Source organism: Cynocephalus volans, chromosome 3, assembly GCF_027409185.1.
Source record: "Cynocephalus volans isolate mCynVol1 chromosome 3, mCynVol1.pri, whole genome shotgun sequence".
In the NCBI taxonomy this organism is placed as follows: Eukaryota; Metazoa; Chordata; class Mammalia; order Dermoptera; family Cynocephalidae; genus Cynocephalus; species Cynocephalus volans.
This window is the reverse complement of record NC_084462.1, coordinates 161798378-161821147: the sequence shown is the minus strand read 5'-3', so window position 1 is coordinate 161821147 and position 22770 is coordinate 161798378. Positions and strand designations below refer to the sequence as shown.

The following is a 22770-nucleotide window of genomic DNA, read 5'->3' as shown; positions in this document are numbered from 1 at the left end:
GACAACATCTGAAGGTTTTCTGCATGGAAAGTGCAGGACCTGGGCCACCTCCTGCTGTCTTATGGTCAGCCCTATCAGGTGCAATCATAGGCTCAGGGGCATGAATTCAGAGCACACTCAACAGCTTAGAAAGATGCAGAGTATGTTGCTTTAGGAAGAGGAGGAAACTTCCAAAAACAGTTTTAAGAAAAAATCATTGATGCCAGCTCCCCTCTGTGCCTACTCAGGTGCAGGAGTTTTGGATTGTTATACAAAATCAGTGTTGCCATTCAGAAATCATAATTTTACTTAGTTATGCCCTATGTTCATCTAGACCTTCTGTGTGAAGGGGTTGTGTGCAAGAGGGACAAAACATCTTCACAGAAAAGCATTTTTATACAACTTAACCAGAAAGACATCAGGTTCAGCAGTTGGTCAGGATGAAATCCTGCATTTTCGAAAATTTTCAAATTGGCTTTACATAACCTCCCACCCCTTTCATCCTGACCATTTATCCAGTGAGCAGCCTAGAAAAGATCAGTCACTCTCTGAAGACAAGTGTACTTACTAATGATATTGCACTGAGGCATGTGGAGCAGGAGAAGGCAAGGGAAGTGGAGTCAGATGACCAGTCCATTGTTGTAAACTGCAACCAATAGGGAAAGCCAGACACAAGGAGTGAGCAGCAGCAAGATATGTTCCAGACAGGATTGGAAGTCGATCAGCCTTTCAGGAGTGAGTAGAGGGCCACAGTCCCTGCATTGTACCCTCTTTTCCCAACTTGAGCTTTGGCAATAATCACAAGAATACTGTTAGTGTCTGTATCAGAAATACACAGCAAATGAGCAGCTGGATTTCAGGTGGTCCTATCAAAGAACAAGCGCTTTCCTGTGACCCAGACAGTCTAGCCAAGTATTCATGATTTTTTCACAGTTTAGGGCCCCAGAGAGAGGTATCCTAAGTGTGCAAGGTTTCAGAGTCTGAGTTCTATTCATTGAGCCTCTGCCTGCTTTCATTTCAGCACAGCTCACACTGAGGCTGCAAGCTCTACCAGCTTAGAATCAGATCCAGGTAGTTAAGATCTGTGAATTAAGGATTCAAAAAAGCCAGAGAGGTTTTTTCAGCAGCAACAGAGGCAAGACACTGCAGGGCCTGAAAGTCCAAGTGATAAGCAAGGCTTTTCTAAGTCCTTTTGTCAGTCATAGAGTCCAAGTTGACCCACTCAAAAATGTGCTCATCAAACTGGAAAATCCTAAACCTTGAAGGGTCAGACCTCTGCTTTCACAAGAACTCATTAGCAAGCTAAAATCTTCTTTTTAAAACTCCAAAAGCCTATCTCCATCTGAGGATTACCTCTTTTTCCTAAATGTCTCCCTTTTTCCAAAGGCTCTAATAAGCAAAAACCCACGTTTTCTTCCATAGCAGAAATCATCAGTTACAGATGTTCTGTTTCTGGTACTCAGTTTAAATTCCAACCCACCCACTGGCAGCAAAAAGCGTGGAGGTTGTTTTTCACTAACACAACCTTTGAGCTTCCCTGGATCTGGAATTTATGAAATTACAAGTATTTGACCTTTTATATCAATTTTACCATACATCGAGATGCAATAGCCATAAAATACAATTTTTTTTTCCCCTCACTGTGATATACTCAAACTCCTAGCAATAAATTTAGTATTTGCAGTGTTAACATTACAGCTGTGAGGGAAGATTCAGGCTGAAATGTTTGAGTTAAAGTGGCAGCAGCAGCAGCCAGGCTGAAAAAAAAAAAAAAAAAATGCTAGAGTGTTACCTGCCTCCACTTTTTTTTCTTTTCTAAAATTTTGCTCCTGTTCTGGGACCTTACTTAACTTTCCCCCCTACTTAGAGGAGAGAGCAATGTAAGCTTTTAACTTTTTTTTTTTTTTTTTTTTTTTTGGCCCATACTTGGGAATTTGCAGTCCCTTTCTCCTCCCATTTAGAACAAAAACCAAAAGCCTCACCTGGGCTATACAGTTTTTTCCCTCACTTAGGCCAGCAGAGCCAAAAGCAGCCAGGGGACCCAGCAAACCAACTCTCCTGGAGTTGCATCCATCACTTTCAGATTTCATGGGTAACTTTTGCCTCTCACAACAGACAGTAGCTCAGCTGCTGCTTCACACCATGGATGACTCCATAACCACCTGGGCAAGAAGATTCATCATATCCTTTCCCCATCCTTCCCCTTCCCAAACAATGCTTTCACCATGTTTCAGTGAATCTGGGTCGTTCTAGCAAATCCCACTTCTGATGCCAACTGTGTCCAGGGTCCACAAGACCATCCTCAGGTTTGATGATTTGGTATAAAGTTGTATTCACAGTTATGATTTACTACAGCAAAAGGATGCAAAGCGAAATCAGCATGAGGGCAAGGTGCATGGGGCGAAGTCTGGAGGAAACAAGGCACAAGCTTCCGAGAGTCCTCTCCTGAGGGAGTCATACAGAATGCACTTAATTCCCCCAGCAGCACATTGTAACAACACATGTGAAACGTTGTCTGCCAGAGCAGCTCACTGAAGACCCAGTGCCTTGAGTTTTTATTGGGAACTAGTCATGTAATCACTCTCTGCCTAGCAGGTCACAAAATTGTAGATTCCCAGAAAGAAAACAGGTGTTGAGCTTAAACCACATATTTGTACAAACAGTTTAGGCACAGGGAGCCACATATAAGTTACAATGGTGGGAACGTTTCTGAAATCTACATTCCCAGACACCAGCACATGCCCACATTACAAGAAGGCCTTTCAAAGGATAACAAGACTGCTGTGTTAACTATTTTCTGCACGTCATATCAATAAACATTTGTTGAAAATGAATAACTAAATGGCCATCAAGAGGGGAGTGATTACATTGTGGTATTCCCTGTTATAGAAGAATACGCGTAGCCATTTTAAAAGGAACCTGTTTTGTTGCAAATAACAGAAAATCAAACAGTGGCAGAAAGAGAGGTTTATTTGGCTCTCATAACCAGAACTCCATAGGTAGGCAGTTTAGGACTTGTGCCATCAAAGACTCCAGCTCTTTCTTTCTCTCCTGTTTGGCCTCCTTAGTAGATTGGTTTCCTCATCATGTTTTTTCCACATGGCCAAACCTGATGGTGGCTGCACTTCCAGGTCCCGGGTCCTCAGGAAGGGGTGGTGCAAGCATGAGAAGAGCAGAAGCCTTCTCAGAAGACACTATTAACACTGCCAAAACCATCACCTGGGGAATGGTTAAGAACCAGTAGCCAATTTGCCTGACTGCCACCTGGAAGAATGTCAGTGATATATTAAGTTAAAATGTCATATTGTAAAGTAATTCACTTAGTATCATCCTGTATTAGTCAGGGTTCTCCAGAGAAACAGAACTAAAAGCAATCTGCTTGCAGAATTCCTTCTTCTTCAAGGTGGTCAGTCTTTGTTCTATTCAGACCTTCATCTGATTGGATGAGGTCCACCAACATTGTGGAGGGTCATCTGCTTTACTCAGAATCCACCAGTTTAAATGTTAATTTTATCCAGACATCACCTTCACAGAAACATACAGAATAATGTTAGATACACATAATTAACCATCATAGATCCTTTATGTGAAAAGAAGCCATTTTTTAAAAATCTGTTAGCAAAAGAAGTTCCAGTACTACTTTTCTACTAACAGTCATTACCTCTGGAGAAAAAGAATTTGAAGCAGCAGGTAAAAGATGACTGTGATTTTTCTTTAATTTTGTATACACTCTTACTGTTTGTATTATCTTCTGCAATAAACACATTATCCTTATAGTCTTAAAAAATAAAAAGAAGAAAAATTAAATAGAATAATGAGCATCTTGATTTATTTTGAATGGCACAAAAGGAACTGAGTTTAAACTTACTAAATCCTGCTTAAAACTGGATTCTGAAGGGAGCGAGCTTGTTTAGTAATAGGATGGTGTTTCTGCTTCATTGTTGCTCACATGGGGTTGGCAGGGAAGGAGCAATCCTTACCTAGTAATCAGATGGAACAAAAGTTGAAAGGTAAAGGAAACATAGGACCTGTTGCCTGCAACAGGTCTTAACTTTAATGAAAAGGCATTTTTTCTTATTGTTTGGTTTAGTTTTACAAGAAATTATTTATGCAAGGAAACTCCTTTAGGAAACCATCCTTATGGGAAAGCCCCCAGCTCACCAGGGCTTTTGAAACTCAAGGAACTATGTTTAAAGCCATTATTTAGAGAAACTCACTGTTACTCTGTGTGGTTTCAACAGTGCCTGTCACCCGGTAGTCACTTTTTTCTTGGCATATGGGCCAGTACTTCTGTTTCTACTTTAAAATCATTAGTTGCTTCTCACAGAGAGAACTGAGCTTTGTATGAACTCTGGTCTTATGTTTTGTTCATTTTCCATATGACTACATTTCATTTTTCTTCTGAAAAATACATTTTAATCTGTAAGGCAATGCCTTCCTTGCTATAGTGTGTGTGTGTGTGTGTGTGTGTGTGTGTGTGTGTGTGTGTGTGTGTGTGTGTGTGTGTGTGTGTGTGTGTGTGTGTGTGTGTGTTTACATGTTTATAAACATAGTTTCTCAACTGTATTTACCAATTCCCAACTTTTGGTGGATGCAATCTGATTGTATCAAATCATATAACATTGGTATTCTCTTCAGTATATTACTACAGCATGCTCCTGGGCAACAGTAAATACCTCTTTCTTTGGCCTACATTGTTTACTTAAATCAGGTATGGTTTAGGGCTGAGCCCGTGGCGCACTCGGTAGCGTGCTGCGCTAGCAGCGCAGCGACGCTCCCGCCGCCGCGGGTTCGGATCCTATATAAGAATGACCGGTGCACTCCCTGGCTGAGCGCCGGTCACGAAAAAAAAAAAAAAAAAAAAAAAAATCAGGTATGGTTTACATTAAATCATCTATACCGATGCTTTGTTTTTAGTACTTCGGAGATTTGTTTTTGGTGACGATTGGTTGGTTGGTTGAGATTTCATCTGGTGTTTACTAAAATTGGTGAACACTATGACAGTTGTCTTCAGTTGGTAGCTTTTTAACATTAAATCCTTGTTTTTAACTGTCTTTGACTGCAAATATATTTGATTAAAATGCTACTTTTACTCTGTGTTTGGAAGTACAAGATTGCTTTAGACAAGCAGCATGATTAAATAGTTATTTTCTTATTTAACAGAACACCCGTCTAAACTTGCAGATACAATATCAATCATTAATAGCACTACAAAAATTCTTTGAGAAATTTATAAAGTTAAATTCTTTGTGTTTATATGTATAGATCACGATGTTAACTTTCTGAATTTTGTTTTAATTTTACAATGAAAAAGGAGGAAGAGATGTATTTTGTATTCTGAAGACAATATATAACAACATTCTAACCACATTTACATTTTTCTCTTTGGATTCTTTCCTTTAATATTGAAACAAGCTGTAATATCTTATATGTTAAAAAAACAAAAACGTCTGTGCCCAAGTTCCTCCCCAGCTACCACCCCACTCTTCACTCCCCTCTATAGAATAATTCTTTGAAAAAGTTGTGCATAATCGCTGATTTCACCTCTTCTCTTTCCCTTCTCTAATCTGACTCCAGCAAGGCTGGAGCCCCCTCCAGACCACTAAATGTACTATTCTCCACGAATCACATTCTAATTGCTGAATGCCTGCTCAGTTCTTAGTCCTCATTTTAATGACCCCTCACCAGTAATTGTTTCTTTCTCTGAAGATGCTTTCTTCACCTGGCTGCTGGTTCCTTATATTGGCCTGCTTTTGAAACATGAGCTTGCCTCAGGACTCAGCCTTTGGCTCTCTTCCCTTTCTATAGGACTCTATAGTAACCTTTAATCTATCTGTGTCTGTGATGCCCAGATTTCTGTTTAATGGCTGCATCATAACTGATTTAACTAATTTTATCAACAGACTCAAAGTTCTTTTTGTTTTTAAGATTATAATACTACACAAGTATTGTGCATATGATCTGTTTGTATATTTTGGGGAGCATTTCTGCAAGTAAACGTCCTAGAAGTAGAAAAGCTAAATGTAAAGATGTAGACCATTTAAATTTTAATAGCTATTACCAAATGCCCCTCTTTAAGGAGTTGTACTATTTATACTCCTGGCAACAGTGTGAAAGTGTCCATTTACCCATGCTCTGGCCAACACTGAATGTTTTCATTTTGCTCTTTTGTTTGTTTTTTTATTTTTCTAGCTTTCTTAAGCAATTTTAATTGACTTTGCAAGAGCAGATTTCTACTAGTTATGAGGATACTTCAAAAAGTTCATGGAAAAATAGAGTTAAAGGACAATACGAATCTTTCCGTGAACTTTTTGAAGGCACTCATGTAAAGCAGTCTGTTCATTATTACAGTAAGTTCCCATTTACCATAAATTAAATATCTTACTCTTCAGATCTAGATAGATTATGATAATACTTATGTCATTGTAGAGTCAAAATATGATTTCTTATCTAGAAAATGTGAATTTTTACATGAAGCTTCAGAATTTACTTAATGGCACATTTTCCTCCTTTCATTTGAAAAGTGTCAGATGTGATTACTGGCTATCACTAATTTAAATTGCATAACCAGTCAGTTTCATTATACCAGAGCAGTGATTACCTTGTTTTTAAAATTGGTACTGTTCTTGTGGAGGTTTTCAAAAGGGTAGCTTAGAAATTATTGCAGAATTTCTCCATGGAAAGAAAAGTGATTGAAATTAACACCATTTTGAGGAATTTCTACTTCATATAATTGATTGAAACTAGGAAGTCTCAGTAACTTTTGGAAAATTTTAAAACAAACAAGTTAGTAAGTTTTCATATTTTGATTTTTCTTGGAGAATGTAGCAAGAAATACAAATTTTCTTTCTAGTAACTTACTAATGAGCGCATTATTTTGACAAGTTTCAGTTTTGACTAACTTGATGAAGCAGGTGCATCCTGGGGATTCTTCCTGCTTATGTTAGTGCAGAATCAGCAGATTAAAACTTTTGGTTGACAGAAAACCTTTTGGTTTTCTCCAGTTTCTTTTCTGCTGTATAGTTTCATCACATGAAAGAATTCTCTTGTATATTTGAAACATTTAGAAAGTATAAGTTTGACAAATAGAATTCCAATGATATTTGTTTTTAAGACAAAGATTTCTATTATCACAGAAAAATTAAATATTCTTTAAACCATCATATGTTATTTAATTTGAAGTTCAGGTTTACAAGCCATTTTCTACAGACACTGTCTTTCAAAGCAGATTTGCGTCTAGTAGCAGTGCATAGAGATGTCCATGTCAAATTCTGTAATCAGAATAACTCTTCCGAGGTTGTTACTAAAGGATGCTTTGCCTATACATTGCATTAAAGATCATTTCTTTAAAACATGGACAGATCAAAGGTGAAGAAGTTATTTGCCTCTGATTAGTGATTACCAGAATAATGAATGACATTTACCTGGTGTTAAACAATTTGAAACTCATTTTGTCACTCATAACTTACTGAAAATATTTTTAAAATTTGTACCTTATGATCTGGTTTTTTTGTTTTTTTGGTTTTTCTAAGTTGGAAAGAAGTGCTACTGTCTAGTCTTTCAGAACAGGGATGCTAGTAATAATAATAGCAGCTGTCATCTCTTGAACTCTTATTACCTAAAGTGATAGGCACCATGATGGGTCATTTACATGTATGGTCTCTGTCGATCTTAGCCCTATGCAGTAAAGACAGTTATCCCTATTTGGAGATAAGGAAGTTACCTCCAAATAATCTGATAAATAAGGAAAGAGATTAAGTAATTTGAATGCACAGCTAATAAGTGGTAGGATTTGCATCAGGTGTTCTGATTCCACAACTTATACTCTTCGTCCTTGAGCTTTGCTGCCCAGTTATGTTCTCCATGTAAGGATGACCAGCGGCAGTTGACATGTATCTACGGTTTGTGGTTCTAGGCTTAGTTCTGGACCTCTGGTCTTCATGTATACCTCTCACTCAGCATTCTTATTTATACCCTTGACTTCAAGTGCTATCTATGTACTGGAGAATTTTCTCTTTAGCTACAGCCAAAAAGATGTCTGACACATCTTCACTTGTTTGTTTGGCTTTATAGCCACCTGGAATGTAGCAGAATCAATGCTTAATTTGTCTTTCTCTTGATCCATATCATCCCTACCCAGTAACCTACTCCCCTTTTAGTGTTCTCTATCTTAGTAAGGGCAACCGTCTATCCACACCTGAAGCCTAATACCTGGGAGTCTTTCTTGACTCATCTTTCCTCTCATCCACACATCTAGTGAGTGATTCCATATCTACCCCCTCAGTATCACTTGAGTATAATCCACATCTTTCATACTTCATTGCCCTCTTGAGGCTACCGTTGCCTCTGTATTAGACTGCCGTCACAATCTTTAAACTGATCACCTTGTATTCAGCCTTGCTTCTCTCCATTTTATTCTCCACTCTCTTAATAAAATGTAAGTATGGTTGAGTATTCCTAATCCAAAAATCTGGAATGTTCCAAAATGCAAAACTTGTTGAACATCGACATGACACTCAAAAGAAATGCTCATTGGAGCATGTGGGATTTCAGATCTTTGGATTAGAGATGCTGAACTAGTAAGTATAATATAGATATTCCAAAATCCAAACAAATTTGAAATCTGAAACAATTCTAGTCTCAAGCATTTCAGGTAAGGAATACTCAACCGGTATGAGCATGTCACTCCTACTTAAAATTCTTCAGTGAATTTCCATTGTTCTCAGGATAAAAGTCCAAACTCCTTATTAAAACTTTATAAGGATCTCTCTCTTGCCACTTTCGCCAACCATTTGATTCTTAACACATCCTGTTTCCTCTATCTACAATACTTCTACCCACAACCTTTCATCTACTCCTACTCCTGCACATTCTTGAGGTTTAATTAAAACCTCAGCTCCCAGCAGGAGAGGCTTTCTTGTCTGAAACATACATCACATTTCTGCTGAATGTCTCTCTTCCTTGCTAGGCAGTAAGTTCTGTGTAGCAGAGACCTCTGCTCCACCTCATTTCCAGCACCCAGCATAATTCCCGCACCTAAGAGATACTGGGAAAGAATTTATAGAATAATTAGTTAAATCAAAGATATGGTCTCTACCCTTAACAAGCTCAAAGTCTAGTGGGAGCTAGATTATGGTAAAGAAATAACCTTGGTACATATGATAAGTACTCTCATAAAATGCTGTGGGATCGCAGACGAGTATGTGAGTGATAAACTTTACCTGAGGGAGCATTTTCCCTGTATAACTTTGTATTATTAAAGAAATTGACTTACAGCATTCAGAAAAAAAGGTGAGTTGTACTGAGCAGTGGAACTGATCCAGTTGCATTTCATCTTTTGTTCACTTGTTGGACAGGAGTTTTACAATAAACTTAACATTCTAAGGTTATATGTATCTCAAGAACCTCAGAAAGTATAAGCTAGATATAGATGCTGAGTAGTCAGCTGGCCATGTTTACTAAAGTGACTTAACCTCAAGTCTTCGCTAATCAAAATCAGTGCTGACCCTTTTATGTTTCCCATTACAAATCATACATCATGTGTCTTTGCCTTAAAATCCTAATAGCTGAAACTGACAGCATTGAATCCATTAATACCAGAGGTAGTGTTCATGTTTAGATTTTGGTTTCTCGTCTTTCCAGTTTTGACCGCCATTGAAGGCACAGCACATGGGGAACCCTGCCACTTCCCTTTTCTTTTTCTGGATAAGGAATATGATGAATGTACATCAGACGGGAGGGAAGATGGCAGACTGTGGTGTGCTACAACCTATGACTACAAGGCAGATGAAAAGTGGGGCTTCTGTGAAAGTGAGTATTGCTTAGTAGGAGACATGTCCACATTGCTCTGCGTATAGGGTAACATTTTTAAGGCCTTTTTCTAGCCATCCTTTTCCACCTTTTTCAGAAATGGCCAGTATTGATGATGTGGTTGTAGCCCTAAAGAATGGACTTAAGAAAAGGAAGCATGTGGTGACTTTTATTTCCAGGCTGTTGCTCAGGCAGCTTATCACACTCATGTCTTTTTTAGAGGTGATTTTCCATTGTCGTGCACAGGTTATTCTGTAAATCCTTCAGGCAGGCTGCTTAATTAATTAACATAAAACATTTTTTGGCAATAAAGGAAACAGACCATTTTGGTGAAGGTTAATAGTGATTAGAAGAAAAATAAATAATACCTTTTTAAAACACTTTGAGTGAAACATGCTGTGCTAAGGTAACATTTGACAAATATATTTAACCGTCCTGAGTTGAATCTCAGTATAAAGGGGCTGACCTCTACTAGCAAGCTGTGTTTTCAGGAAAAACTTTCTAATAAAAGAACAACAGAAAATCTTGAACATATCACCTTTAATAGCAATTAACATTTTCAAAATAATGGCTCTGATAGAATATTTGGGCATTCCTAGAAGATAACATCAAATATAATCCATCTTTGGACATAGACCAGTATGACTGGGTACTCTAGTTTAATACATCAGATTTTTTAATAAGAGGAATTCACTTCTACTTTTATAAATATTAGTCCTAATGAAATATTTATATCTTTTGATGACTTCTAGATTTCTATTAAAAATGCTATATTACAGTAGCAAAATAACTTTTGAAAATATCTATGATTCTGTCATTTTCAGTGTTATATCAATGAGTATGAAAATATTAGTGAACCTGAACATTAAATCAGGATGTGTATTATATAAAAATCCATTTTTTATTAATTTTTATTGTGTAATTAATAAATTACTGTCTTCTTATAATGATACATAGCATTTCAAATAGGGCTAAAGTGTCCTTTGACTACAACAGTATTTTTCCAACTACTGTCCTTCTGTCCTTATTTTAGCTGTCCTTGGCATTTAGTCTGAAATTTTAGTTGAATTATATAAAAAATGTTAGCATTTCTAACAGAAAAGTACCCTTCAAAGGCAACTTGGTATTGCTTTCTCTAAAAGAAAGTGATTTCAATGGTTTTTATATTTTGTTTTAAAAGTCTTGACTTGTGTCAAGTAAAGGCCATACTTAAAACCAAGAGTTTTCAGAGTCATATACGGAAATAGTGGAAGATGATTTATCGTGCTGGTATGGCTATGCAAAAGAAAGAATAAATACTGATGTTTGATAAATAATTGGTATAGAATTAAAATCCATATAAATGCACTTGACATTTTGTTTTTAGCTGAAGAAGAGGCTGCTAAAAGACGGCAAATGCAGGAAGCAGAAATGATGTATCAGACTGGAATGAAAATCCTCAATGGAAGCAATAAGAAAAGCCAAAAAAGAGAGTAGGTAGCACTGCCAAGTTCATTTTTCCCCCAAGATAGGTCGTTAATGAAATAAATAGCCAAGTACTTATTTTTTTAAAAAAGACTGTACCGAGAGACAGGATTTCCTAAGTGTCATTACAAGAAAACTTAATATGATTTATGGGCATTAGTGTCATTGCTCTTAACAGATTTTTGCTTGTTAGAATAAAATTGTTATAAATACTGATCAGAAGAATGAAAAATGAGTAAAATGGAAATAATTGACTAAAGTTGTAGTAGTTTCTAAGAACCAAGAATGCATATACTATTCAGAATTCAAAATGATATAAAGCAAACAAAAGGAATTCTCATCAGGTGTGGTGTTTGTTTTTTGTTTTTGCTTTGTAATTTTTGACTAGAGTTTAGAAATTTGCACTTGGAAGAACATAAAACAAGTTATTGTCTTCTAACATTTATGTCCTTTTAATTTCAGTTGACTTTTGTTATAGTCTGCAAAGATTTAAAAAGAAAATTGCAACAGTTATTATTGGATTATTTACTGGACATCATCATATTAGAGTTCTCTTATTTTAAATTAACTTTTTAAATAGTTTTTTAAATTACTGTTAGTGTAATTAGACTATTCCAAGATACAGGGAGAACTGGTACCTTATGTAAAAACAAAATAGCCAGATGTTTTCTACATATTTAATTATTTAGTAGAAATAAGATAACAGAGGGGGATTCTATAGCATAAGGAAATTATTTATGCTACATTTTAGGAGATCTTAAAAAAATGTTTAATGGCAGTTCCAAAACATTACTAATTGGTTTCTTAATTTCTTACATTAAAGAGCATACCGGTATCTTCAAAAGGCAGCAGGCATGAACCATACCAAGGCCCTGGAGAGAGTGTCATATGCTCTTTTGTTTGGCGACTACCTGACACAGAATATCCAGGCAGCTAAAGAGATGTTTGAGAAACTGACTGAGGAAGGCTCTCCCAAAGGACAAACTGTAAGTGCACTTTTAGTGGAGAATCCTCTGCACACAACACTTCTTAATTTTAACAGCACTCTACTCTCTATGCCCTGGCTTTTTTTTAACAAGTAAGATTAGATAATAAAATATCCTTGGGCCGAGCCCATGGCGCACTTGGGAGAGTGTGGCGCTGGGAGCGCAGCGATGCTCCCGCCTCGAGTTCGGATCCTATATAGGAATGGCCGATGCACTCACTGGCTGAGTGCCGGTCACGAAAAAGTCGGAAAAAAAAAAAAGAAAAGAAAATATCCTTAAATATTAATTTTGTGGCAGATTATTTTAGCAGTCTTCTTGGATAGTCTTTTTCCTTAGTCTGAGAACATTTACGGTCAGTAAAGTCAGTTTTGCAGTTGTTTCTTGCCACAGTTACACTTGTAGTTTTCTAAATTAGATATGTAGAGAATGAAATATGAAGGTAATTATTTTTTTATCTGAAATTACTCACTATTGCATTTTTTTCAATGTTCAGGGGGCTGCATCTCTCTTTAATCTTTGTGCTTTTTAAAAAATATATTTTATTACAGAAACAGTACATGTCCATTATAGGAAACTAGAAATACAAACTAACAAAACTAAAAAAGTAAACATCACATATGTACCACACAGATATGAGCAGTGGTAATATGTTGGTGCATGAAACATATTACCCTTATAGACCTTTCTCTTTGTGTATATATACATAGGGATTTTTTGTTAAAATGAGATGCTATTGCACACTGTTCCATAACTTCAAACAACAACCTTCACCTTTCCATTCCAGCAAATTTTTACATCATATAGTACCCATACCATATTCATATGCTGTTTAATCACAAACTTTTCTTTATATCTGTTTTGTTCAAACCAGTATCCAGTCCAGGATTACACCTTATATTTGATTGTTATTTCTAGTATAGCTCCTGCCTTTTTCTTCCTGTGTTAGAGATAGGGCCAGTTTTCCTACAGAATGTCCTACTTCTATTTGTTTGCTTCTTCCTGGTGTCCTTTAGTTTGTTTCTCCATCACCTGTATTTCCTGTAAACAGAATGTCACAGATAAAGGCTAAAGAACTCAAGTAAAATATTTTTGGCTAGAGGGGAGGTTCTGTATTCCACATTACATCACATTAGTTGATGACATCGTATCTGGTTGTTTCCCCATTAGTAACGCTAAGATTGACACATGGATTTAGGGGGCCGCCACATTTATTTTAAATGCCTTCAGTAATTCAGGTTTATTCAAGCTATGGGATATGATTAAAGATGAACAAAATTTCTAATCACAGAAAAAGTCTGTTTTCAGACTATTTAAACAATAACAGGAATCATAACCATAATTCTGTGTAGAATTGAATACCTAGCAAGTCTGCAGCCCTTTAATATTCTCAGTTTTATTTTATAAACAGATTATATCTTAATTCTCCTCCTTTGTTTTCAAAGCTTTTTTCTCTTTGCATAAATCAGTTTATGTAAAATTCACACATATATTCCTTATCTTCAGAGGCATTCTGCTCTAAAGAATGGTTTTACTTTAGAAGGCATCTTTTCCCTATTAGGATGATGGTGGTGATGATGGTGATGATGATGATGTTGATGATGATGATGTTGTTGTTGTTACAATGCCATAACACTTTATACATTGCAAAGCACTCTCTCCATGATAGTTAATTCTACCTAACGCAACAGACAAAACTCCCCAAATTACAGTGGCTTAACACTACAAAGAGTTATTTCTTGCTCATGCCAGGTTTGATGCAGTTCTTCTGCTTGCATTAATCTCTTTCAAATGGTGATCCCAGTCATGGGCTACTTGTATCATGTAGCTACTCCGTCTGGAACACAGGGCTTCCAAGCCAGCATGAAGGGAAAAGAAAAATGGGAGGATTCTCTGGGATGTTTTTAAGGGCCGGGCCTAAAATGCCTTATATCCCTTCCAGCCACATCTCAGGCGTAAGGTCCTACGTAACTTCAAAGGGGGCTGGGAAATGTCTCTACATTTCAGCTCCTCTGAGCTCCTGGACTTTGATGAGCACTAGCAGTTGCTGCCACACCTGCATTTCTAACCTTAGCTTATACTTTGTCATCTAGAATGATCCACAGAGGGCAAAGGGTAGAACTTTATCAATACATTGGTTGTTTTTTTTAGAAAATTATGTGTGCTCTTGCATTGCAAAATGACCTTTCTCCCTTGATCTCTTCAGCCTGACTCCTTGATTCCTCTTTTTTTTCCTGGGATAATTTATCTTAGTAATCTCTTGTCCATTCATAGTGTAGCCTACTCTGCATAGATGGAGAAAAATGTTGATGTAATGATGTGGAAGTTGTTTTGTCTTCATAATGGCTGTTCATAAAGATGAAGTAAAAATCATTTTTAAGTGTGTTCTCCTTTGTTTTTCTAATTAATATTTTATTAAATTGTCTTTAATCTTCAAGCTAAACTTTTCGACTTGTTTAAATTTAATTGTGTAATTTATAAAACCCTAAATGCATGTCTGAGGCTCTTTAATTCCACAGTTGTGCATACTTGCACCCAAATCTTTTAGCATTTAAAGAGTCTTACATCTTTTCATAGTGCATAAAACTGTCTGTCTTGGATAAACTTTCATCAGAGGAAGAATTCTTACTTTTATCATTTTTTTCAGGCTCTTGGCTTTCTCTATGCTTCTGGACTTGGTGTTAATTCAAGTCAGGCAAAGGTAATACTATTAAAATTTTATTGTATATTACAATTTGAATTTAGTAAATCTATACCAATGTTCAATTAAGCATCTTTTGTTCTTTCACAGGCCCTTGTATATTATACTTTTGGAGCTCTTGGGGGCAATCTGATAGCCCACATGGTTTTGGTAAGTATGACTTCAGTGGAAGACTGATAATCTTAAGTAGCACAAAAAATTTGTGGTTTACATTGGCCACAACTTTTCCAGCCTTCATGACTGAAATTTGCTTATAATAATTAAGACCAAATATTCACTTGAACATCCTTCAAATTCTTGTTGATTGATATATCAAATTGAATCTATATGTGGATGAGAATTGGTAGAGTCCAAATTTAAAATGTTTAGTTTGGCTGATTGCCCTTAAAAATAGAGATCTGATAAATGGTTCTTTTTTATTTTCTCTGAGTTGGAATTGTTTGTCAGAATCACTTTTTAGATTGGATTATCATAGACTTTACATTTAAATTGATGATTTTACTTTACAAAAACTGCGTACTGTAAAGGACATTAAAGAGTATCTCTTACGTGTTACCTGATAGCATCGGTTACTTAAATAGCTTAATGGTGAATATAGAATCCGCCAAATTCTTTTTCTAAGGTGTTTAAACTGCCTTCTACTTTATAAACAGATTTTGGGTAAATCGTATGACCTCTGATCCAAAGTTAGTATGTTTCAAATGAATATGTTAAGTTCATTATTGCAGGAATGTAAAGGATAGACTGAGTGGAAATGAGACTGAAAGCAGAGAAACCAGTCCAAAATCTGGAAAGGATTGGCAGGCTTTGTCACTGATGGGATATGAGACTTAACAAAGAAGGAAAATCTAGTTTTCTGGCCAACTGGGCGGATCTTAGATAATTTTACCCATATTTATTTAAAAAATATTTGAGTATTTATCATTGAGATTCCAAAGATGAATAAAATGTCATACCCCCCCCCCCCCCCCCGCAAACAAGCTTTTAATCTGGAAAGGGAGACGCAGGTAAGGAGACTGTTACAGTACAGTGTGAGAATGTTAAGAAACACAGATTGGAAGGGAGGGGGATTAAGGAGACACTTCTGAGGAAAGAAGCAACTGAAGTGCTTTTGGGGAGGTTAGATAGTACTGAATGAATGGAAGAAGCAGCGTGCCCAGACAGCAGCAGCAGTAAATGCAAAGGGACAGCAACAAGAAGAAATGTGGTGTTTGCAAGAAAATACATGCACTTTAGTGTGTCTGAGAGTAGAATGCCAGGTAGTGCATGAGCTAGGTAGGTAGACAGCATCCTATAACGAGGCTATAAGTCCTGCCAAGGAGCTTGGACTTTGTCCTGTTACAGGGTAAACTGCTGAGGGAGTTTAAGCAAATGAAAAATTAGAGCGTTGCTCTAACTTTCTGAAATACCCGTCACTAATTCTGAAATGTTTTCATTTGTTTAATCTACAGTAACATTTATTTATCAAACAGTAATTGAAAAGTTCCTTTCAGGTGAATTTTTAAGAAAAATGAAACTTATACTTCTGTATGGGAAAAGTTTGTTAAATATTTTTGACAGAAATCTTTTTTTAGTTATACTTACCAGTCCTCTTAAACAGTGGCTACAGAATAAGAACATTAAGTATTATACGCATTATTATATAGTAATGCTCTGAGGATTGTTAAAGTTTATAAATTTATTTGTGTAGAATGACTCCAGAGAGCTCTATTTTTGGTTGTCTACTCTTTATTATTAGCTATCATCCCACTTATTCTGAAGTCATGTATTGCTCTTATGACTGTGTCTGCTTTCAGTAGTCTCTCGTCTTTCTTTTTTTGCTGATTTGTTACTAATTCTTTTCCAGTTTGGAAGATTAACTCATTTTTGATAACATTTTGTCTAAAGTAAGATTAAAATTGGTTCTAAGCAAGAACCTTAAGTGATTTTCTCTTATGAGCAAAATACACACTCTTTGTACATAAAGTTTATGGTATCTATTTTGATTGCTCTAGGAACTTTATTATTCATTTCCTAGTTCTTAGCTATAGTCTGCTTGTTGAAGTTGCTGAATAGATTACCTCAGAACTTAAAACTGAGGATAAATGAGGTGTTAGTGTACTTGGATCAAAAGACAGCAAAATTATATCCTGGGTATTGTTAGCTTTATTTATTCCAAGAAGAATACCATTGAAGCATATGAAGCAACCGTCTTCTCACTTTAAGTTGTTTTACAGGGTTACCGATACTGGGCTGGCATCGGGGTCCTCCAGAGTTGTGAATCTGCACTGACTCATTATCGTCTTGTTGCCAATCATGGTATCTATTTCTTTTCCCTTTCACCTTTCAGGAAAAAAAAAGTACAGATTAATTTTAAATACATCTGTTTTTGTTACACTATTTAAAATATCATGTATGGCTCTCTTAAGTAGACTTCTTTTTAAACTAGTTGATTAATAAGTACTTCTTTCTTTAATTTTGCTTTGGGTTTCACTTATTAAATATTTTGTGGAAAAACTTCAATTTATTAATAGATTACTATTTTATAATCTATAGACTCCTATGGAAAGTTTCCTTTAATATTGTGACTGTCAACATTTGGCTGCTGAAATTGTTCTTTCTGTGGGACAATTCTTCTGACTTGCCTCCACATTGTTACTTTGTCCTCTTGTTTCAGTTGCTAGTGATATATCACTAACAGGAGGCTCAGTAGTACAGAGAATACGGCTGCCTGATGAAGTGGAAAATCCAGGAATGAACAGTGGAATGCTAGAAGAAGATTTGATTCAGTATTACCAGTTTCTAGCTGAAAAGGGTGATGTACAAGCACAGGTACGTGTTTAAACATCTCATGGAATATTTTACTGTGTTGTATATTTTAATGTAGTGGGAAGTGGGCAGGCACTTACGTCTGTAAGTACCATTTTAGTTGCTGTGAAGTTATTAGCTATGTATTAGAATCACCTGAGGAGCATTTTTAAAATTACCAAGAGTCCCACACTCTCCCGAGGTTCCATTTGGGTTCTTCTGGGATGGAGCCTAGGCACTGATAGTTTCTAAAAGCTGGCCAGGGGACTCCCCTATGTACCACAGTTGAAAATCACTGCTTGGTTAAAAACAAAAAACAAACAAAAAAACAACAACAAATAATCCAATCAAAAAATGGGCAAAGGAGATGAATACACATTTTGCAGAGGAAGACTTACAACTGGCCAACAGGTACATGAAAAAATGTTCAGCATCACTAGTTATCAGAGAAATGCAAATCAAAACCACCTTAAGATATCATCTCACCCCAGTTAGACTGGCCATTATTTAAAAGACCATGAATAACAAATGCTGGCGAGGATGTGGGGAAAGGGTAACCCTTCTGCAGTGTTGGTAGGACTGTAAAATACCACAGCCACTATGGAAAACAGTATGGAAGTTCCTCAAACAGCTACAGATAGAACTACCATGTGATCCAGCAATCCCACTACTGGATATATATCCAACTGAATGGAAATCATCATGTATGTCAGAGGGATACCTGTACTCCCATGTTCACTGCAGCTCTATTTACAATAGCCAAAATATGGAGCCAACCTTAAGTGTCTTTCAACAGATGACTGAATAAGGAAAATGTGGTATATGTATATATATACCTATATATATATATACACACACACATATATAAACACACACACACAATGGAATACTATTCAGCCATTAAAAAAGAATGAAATTCTGCCATTTGCAGCAATATGGATGAGTCTTGAGAAAATTATGTTAAGTGGAATAAGCCAGACAAGGAAAGAGAAATACTGCATGTTCTCACATATAACTGGGTGCTAAGAAAGAAAGAAAGAAAAGACCACAACAATTCATTGAACTTTCAGAAGGAGAGAACAAACCTAATGTTACTACAGATGGGACAGGTGGGAGGAAGGGGACTTGGGGAGAGATAGGTCGGGTAAAGGGCATAAAGGAAAATCATGATTTACAATAACTAATATGCTAATAAAAAGAAAAAAAATCACTGCTCGAATGGAGCAGCATTAACACTGATAATGAAGGCTCTTCCTGGAGTCACCAAAGATGAAACTTGTTTTCTCTAAACAAGTCTCTGGAACATTTAGAATATCAGATGCTCTTCAGAGCTATTTACTGTTCATGTTGTTTTTCCTCATCTTAGATCATAATTTCCTCAACGTCAAGTAGGCTGTTTAATGTAAATTATATGATCTCCATCAGAGTATTGTGTGTGTGTGTGTGTGTGTGTGTGTGTGTGTGTGTGTGTGAGTGTGTTTTGTGGCTTGTTTTGATGATATTAAAAAGAACTTCAGTGTCTATCTTTTTTTCTCTTTGCAGTTATTTCTGATTTAGGGTACAAAGAGATGAGCAATAGGTACTTATTAAAAACAATTAGTTTTAAGACTAACAGAGGAGTCTTAAGTTTAAAAAAAAAAAACTATAGTGAAAGGTAGCTTCAATCTTAGCTTATGGAAATTATGAGAAAGCTGTCGTGTCTGATTAAATATCTTTCTTTTACATTATGATACATTGTGCTTTAAATTTTCTGTTTTACTTGCTTTCTGTTTATCTTGCTTTTCCATGTTCCCTTTTCTTTCCTTTCTTGCCCTCTTTTGGTTCAAGTGATTTTTTGCTAGTGCATCTCTTCCCCTGCTAGCATAACATATAGTCATTCACCACTCTTTTCATGGTTATCTAGAGTTCAAAAAATGCATCCTTGACTTATCAAAGTCTAGTATGAGTGAGCACGTTTACCATTTCCAGGACAACACAGAGACCTTAGAGTAGTCTTTGTGCTTTAAGTCTACATATTTTTGAACCTCACAGGATAATAGGTTTTAAACTATACATATTAATTTAGGTTTACTCACAAATTTTTTACCTTTTTGTTGTTTATTTCTTATTGCATCTCCAAGCTTCTCAGATAATTTTCCTTCTGCTGGAAAAGTACCCTTTAGTATTTCCTTTAGAGCAGGTTCACTGGGGACAAATTCAGTTTTAGTTTGTCTGAAAATGTCTTTATTTCACCTCCATTTCAGAAGGATTCTTTGCATTTAAAAGCATGCATCTTTAGTTTTTTAAATGTTTAGATTGATTAAAGTAGATTAATATCTTTAGGAGTTAAGACTAAATCTTTTGTTTTTTGAGCCATAAACAGAAATCTTTTTCCATCTAAATGGTTTCCTGTTGGACTGGTTTTTTTTTTTTTTTTTTTTTGCATTCAGACTTTATTTTTATTTATTTTTTTTTTTTAATTTTTTTTATTTTTTATTTTTATTTTTATTTTTTTTTTTTTTTTAATTTTATTTTGTCAATATACATTGTAGCTGATTAATGCTCCCCATCACCAAAACCTCCCTCCCTTCTCCCTCCCCCCCTCCCCCCCAACCATGTCCTTTCTGTTTGTTTGTTGTATCAACTTCAAATAATTGTGGTTGTTATATCTTCTTCCCCCCCCCCCCGGTTTGTGTGTGTATGTGTGTATGTGTGTGTGTGAATTTATATATTAATTTTTAGCTCCCACCAATAAGTGAGAACATGTGGTATTTCTCTTTCTGTGCCTGACTTGTTTCACTTAATATAATTCTCTCAAGGTCCATCCATGTTGTTGCAAATGGCAGTATTTCATTCGTTTTTATAGCTGAGTAGTATTCCATTGTGTAGATGTACCACATTTTCCGTATCCACTCATCTGATGATGGGCATTTGGGCTGGTTCCAACTCTTGGCTATTGTAAAGAGTGCTGCGATGAACATTGGGGAACAGGTATACCTTCGACTTGATGATTTCCATTCCTCTGGGTATATTCCCAACACTGGGGTGGCTGGGTCGTATGGTAGATCTATTTGCAATTGTTTAAGGAACCTCCATACCATTTTCCATAGAGGCTGCACCATTTTGCAGTCCCACCAACAATGTATGAGAGTTCCTTTTTCGCCGCAGCCTCGCCAGCATTTATCGTTCATAGTCTTTTGGATTTTAGCCATCCTAACTGGGGTTGGATGGTATCTCAATGTGGTTTTGATTTGCATTTCCCGGATGCTGAGTGATGTTGAGCATTTTTTCATATGTCTGTTGGCCATTTGGATATCTTCCTTAGAGAAATGCCTACTTAGCTCTTTTGCCCATTTTTTAATTGGGTTGCTTGTTTTCTTCTTGTAAAGTTGTTTGAGTTCCTTATATATTCTGGATATTAATCCTTTGTCAGATGTATATTTTGCAAATATTTTCTCCCACTCTGTTGGTTGTCTTTTAACTCTTTTAATTGTTTCTTTTGCTGTGCAGAAGCTTTTTAGTTTGATATAATCCCATTTGTTTATTTTTCCTTTGGTTGCCCGTGCTTTTGGGGTCGTATTCATGAAGTCTGTGCCCAGTCCTATTTCCTGAAGTGTTTCCCCTATGTTTTCTTTAAGAAGTTTTATTGTCTCAGGGTGTATATTTAAATCCTTAATCCATTTTGAGTTGATTTTAGTATACGGTGAGAGGTATGGATCTAGTTTCATTCTCCTGCATATCGATATCCAGTTATCCCAGCACCACTTGCTGAAGAGGCAGTCCCTTCCCCAGTGAATAGGCTTGGTGCCTTTGTCAAAGATCAGATGGCAGTAAGTGTGTGGGTTGATTTCTGGATTCTCTATTCTATTCCATTGGTCAGTGTGTCTGTTTTTATGCCAGTACCATACTGTTTTGGTTATTATAGCTTTGTAGTATAGCTTAAAGTCAGGTAGTGTTATGCCTCCAGCTTTATTTTTTTTGCTCAGCATTGCTTTGGCTATTCGTGGTCTTTTATTGTTCCATATAAATGTCTGAATAGTTTTTTCCATTTCTGAGAAAAATGTCTTTGGAATTTTGATGGGGATTGCATTGAATTTGTATATCACTTTGGGTAGTATGGACATTTTCACTATGTTGATTCTTCCAATCCAAGAGCATGGAATATCTTTCCATCTTCTTGTATCCTCTCTAATTTCTCTCAGCAGTGGTTTGTAGTTCTCATTATAGAGATTTTTCACCTCCTTGGTTAACTCAATTCCTAAGTATTTTATTTTTTTGGTGGCTATTGTAAATGGGCAGGCTTTCTTGATTTCTCCTTCTGCATGTTCACTATTGGAGAAAAGAAATGCTACTGATTTTTGTGTGTTGATTTTGTATCCTGCTACTGTGCTGAAATCATTTATCAATTCCAAGAGTTTTTTTGTAGAGGTTTTAGGCTGTTCGATATATAGGATCATGTCATCTGCAAACAGGGACAGTTTGACTTCATCTTTTCCAATCTGGATGCCCTTTATTTCCTTCTCTTCTCTGATTGCTCTGGCTAGTACTTCCAACACTATGTTGAATAGGAGTGGTGAGAGTGGGCATCCTTGTCTGGTGCCTGTTCTTAAAGGAAAAGCTTTCAGCTTTTGCCCATTCAGGATGATATTGGCAGTGGGTTTGTCATATATGGCTTTAATTATGTTGAGATACTTTCCCTCTATACCTAACTTATAGAGGATCTTTGTCATGAATGAGTGCTGAACTTTATCAAATGCTTTTTCAGCATCTATAGAGATGATCATATGGTCCTTGTGTTTGAGTTTATTAATATGGTGTATCACATTTATTGATTTGCGTATGTTGAACCAACCTTGCATCCCTGGGATGAATCCCACTTGATCGTGATGAATAATTTTTCGTATGTGTTGCTGTATTCTGTTTGCTAGTATTTTAGTGAGGATTTTTGCATCTATATTCATCAAGGATATCGGCCTGTAGTTTTCTTTTTTGGTTATATCTTTACCTGGTTTTGGTATCAGGATGATGTTTGCTTCATAGAATGAGTTTGGGAGATTTGCGTCCGTT

The 22770-nt window shown here is 36.3% G+C and overlaps 1 protein-coding gene across 3 annotated transcripts in view; it reads left to right on the top strand.

The window, feature by feature from the left end:
- The window catches only part of SEL1L (SEL1L adaptor subunit of SYVN1 ubiquitin ligase), a 59404-nt gene that overhangs the window by 12900 nt on the left and 23734 nt on the right, over positions 1–22770 (top strand). For 2 of the 3 annotated variants that reach the window (XM_063089703.1, XM_063089705.1), the window contains exons 4-10: positions 9622–9789; positions 11156–11261; positions 12077–12239; positions 14884–14937; positions 15028–15087; positions 17154–17235; positions 17594–17748. In XM_063089703.1, coding sequence (XP_062945773.1) covers positions 9622–9789; positions 11156–11261; positions 12077–12239; positions 14884–14937; positions 15028–15087; positions 17154–17235; positions 17594–17748 — 788 coding nt within the window. The remainder of the gene's footprint in view (positions 1–9621; positions 9790–11155; positions 11262–12076; positions 12240–14883; positions 14938–15027; positions 15088–17153; positions 17236–17593; positions 17749–22770) is intronic. The other variant, XM_063089706.1, reaches the window with a different exon arrangement.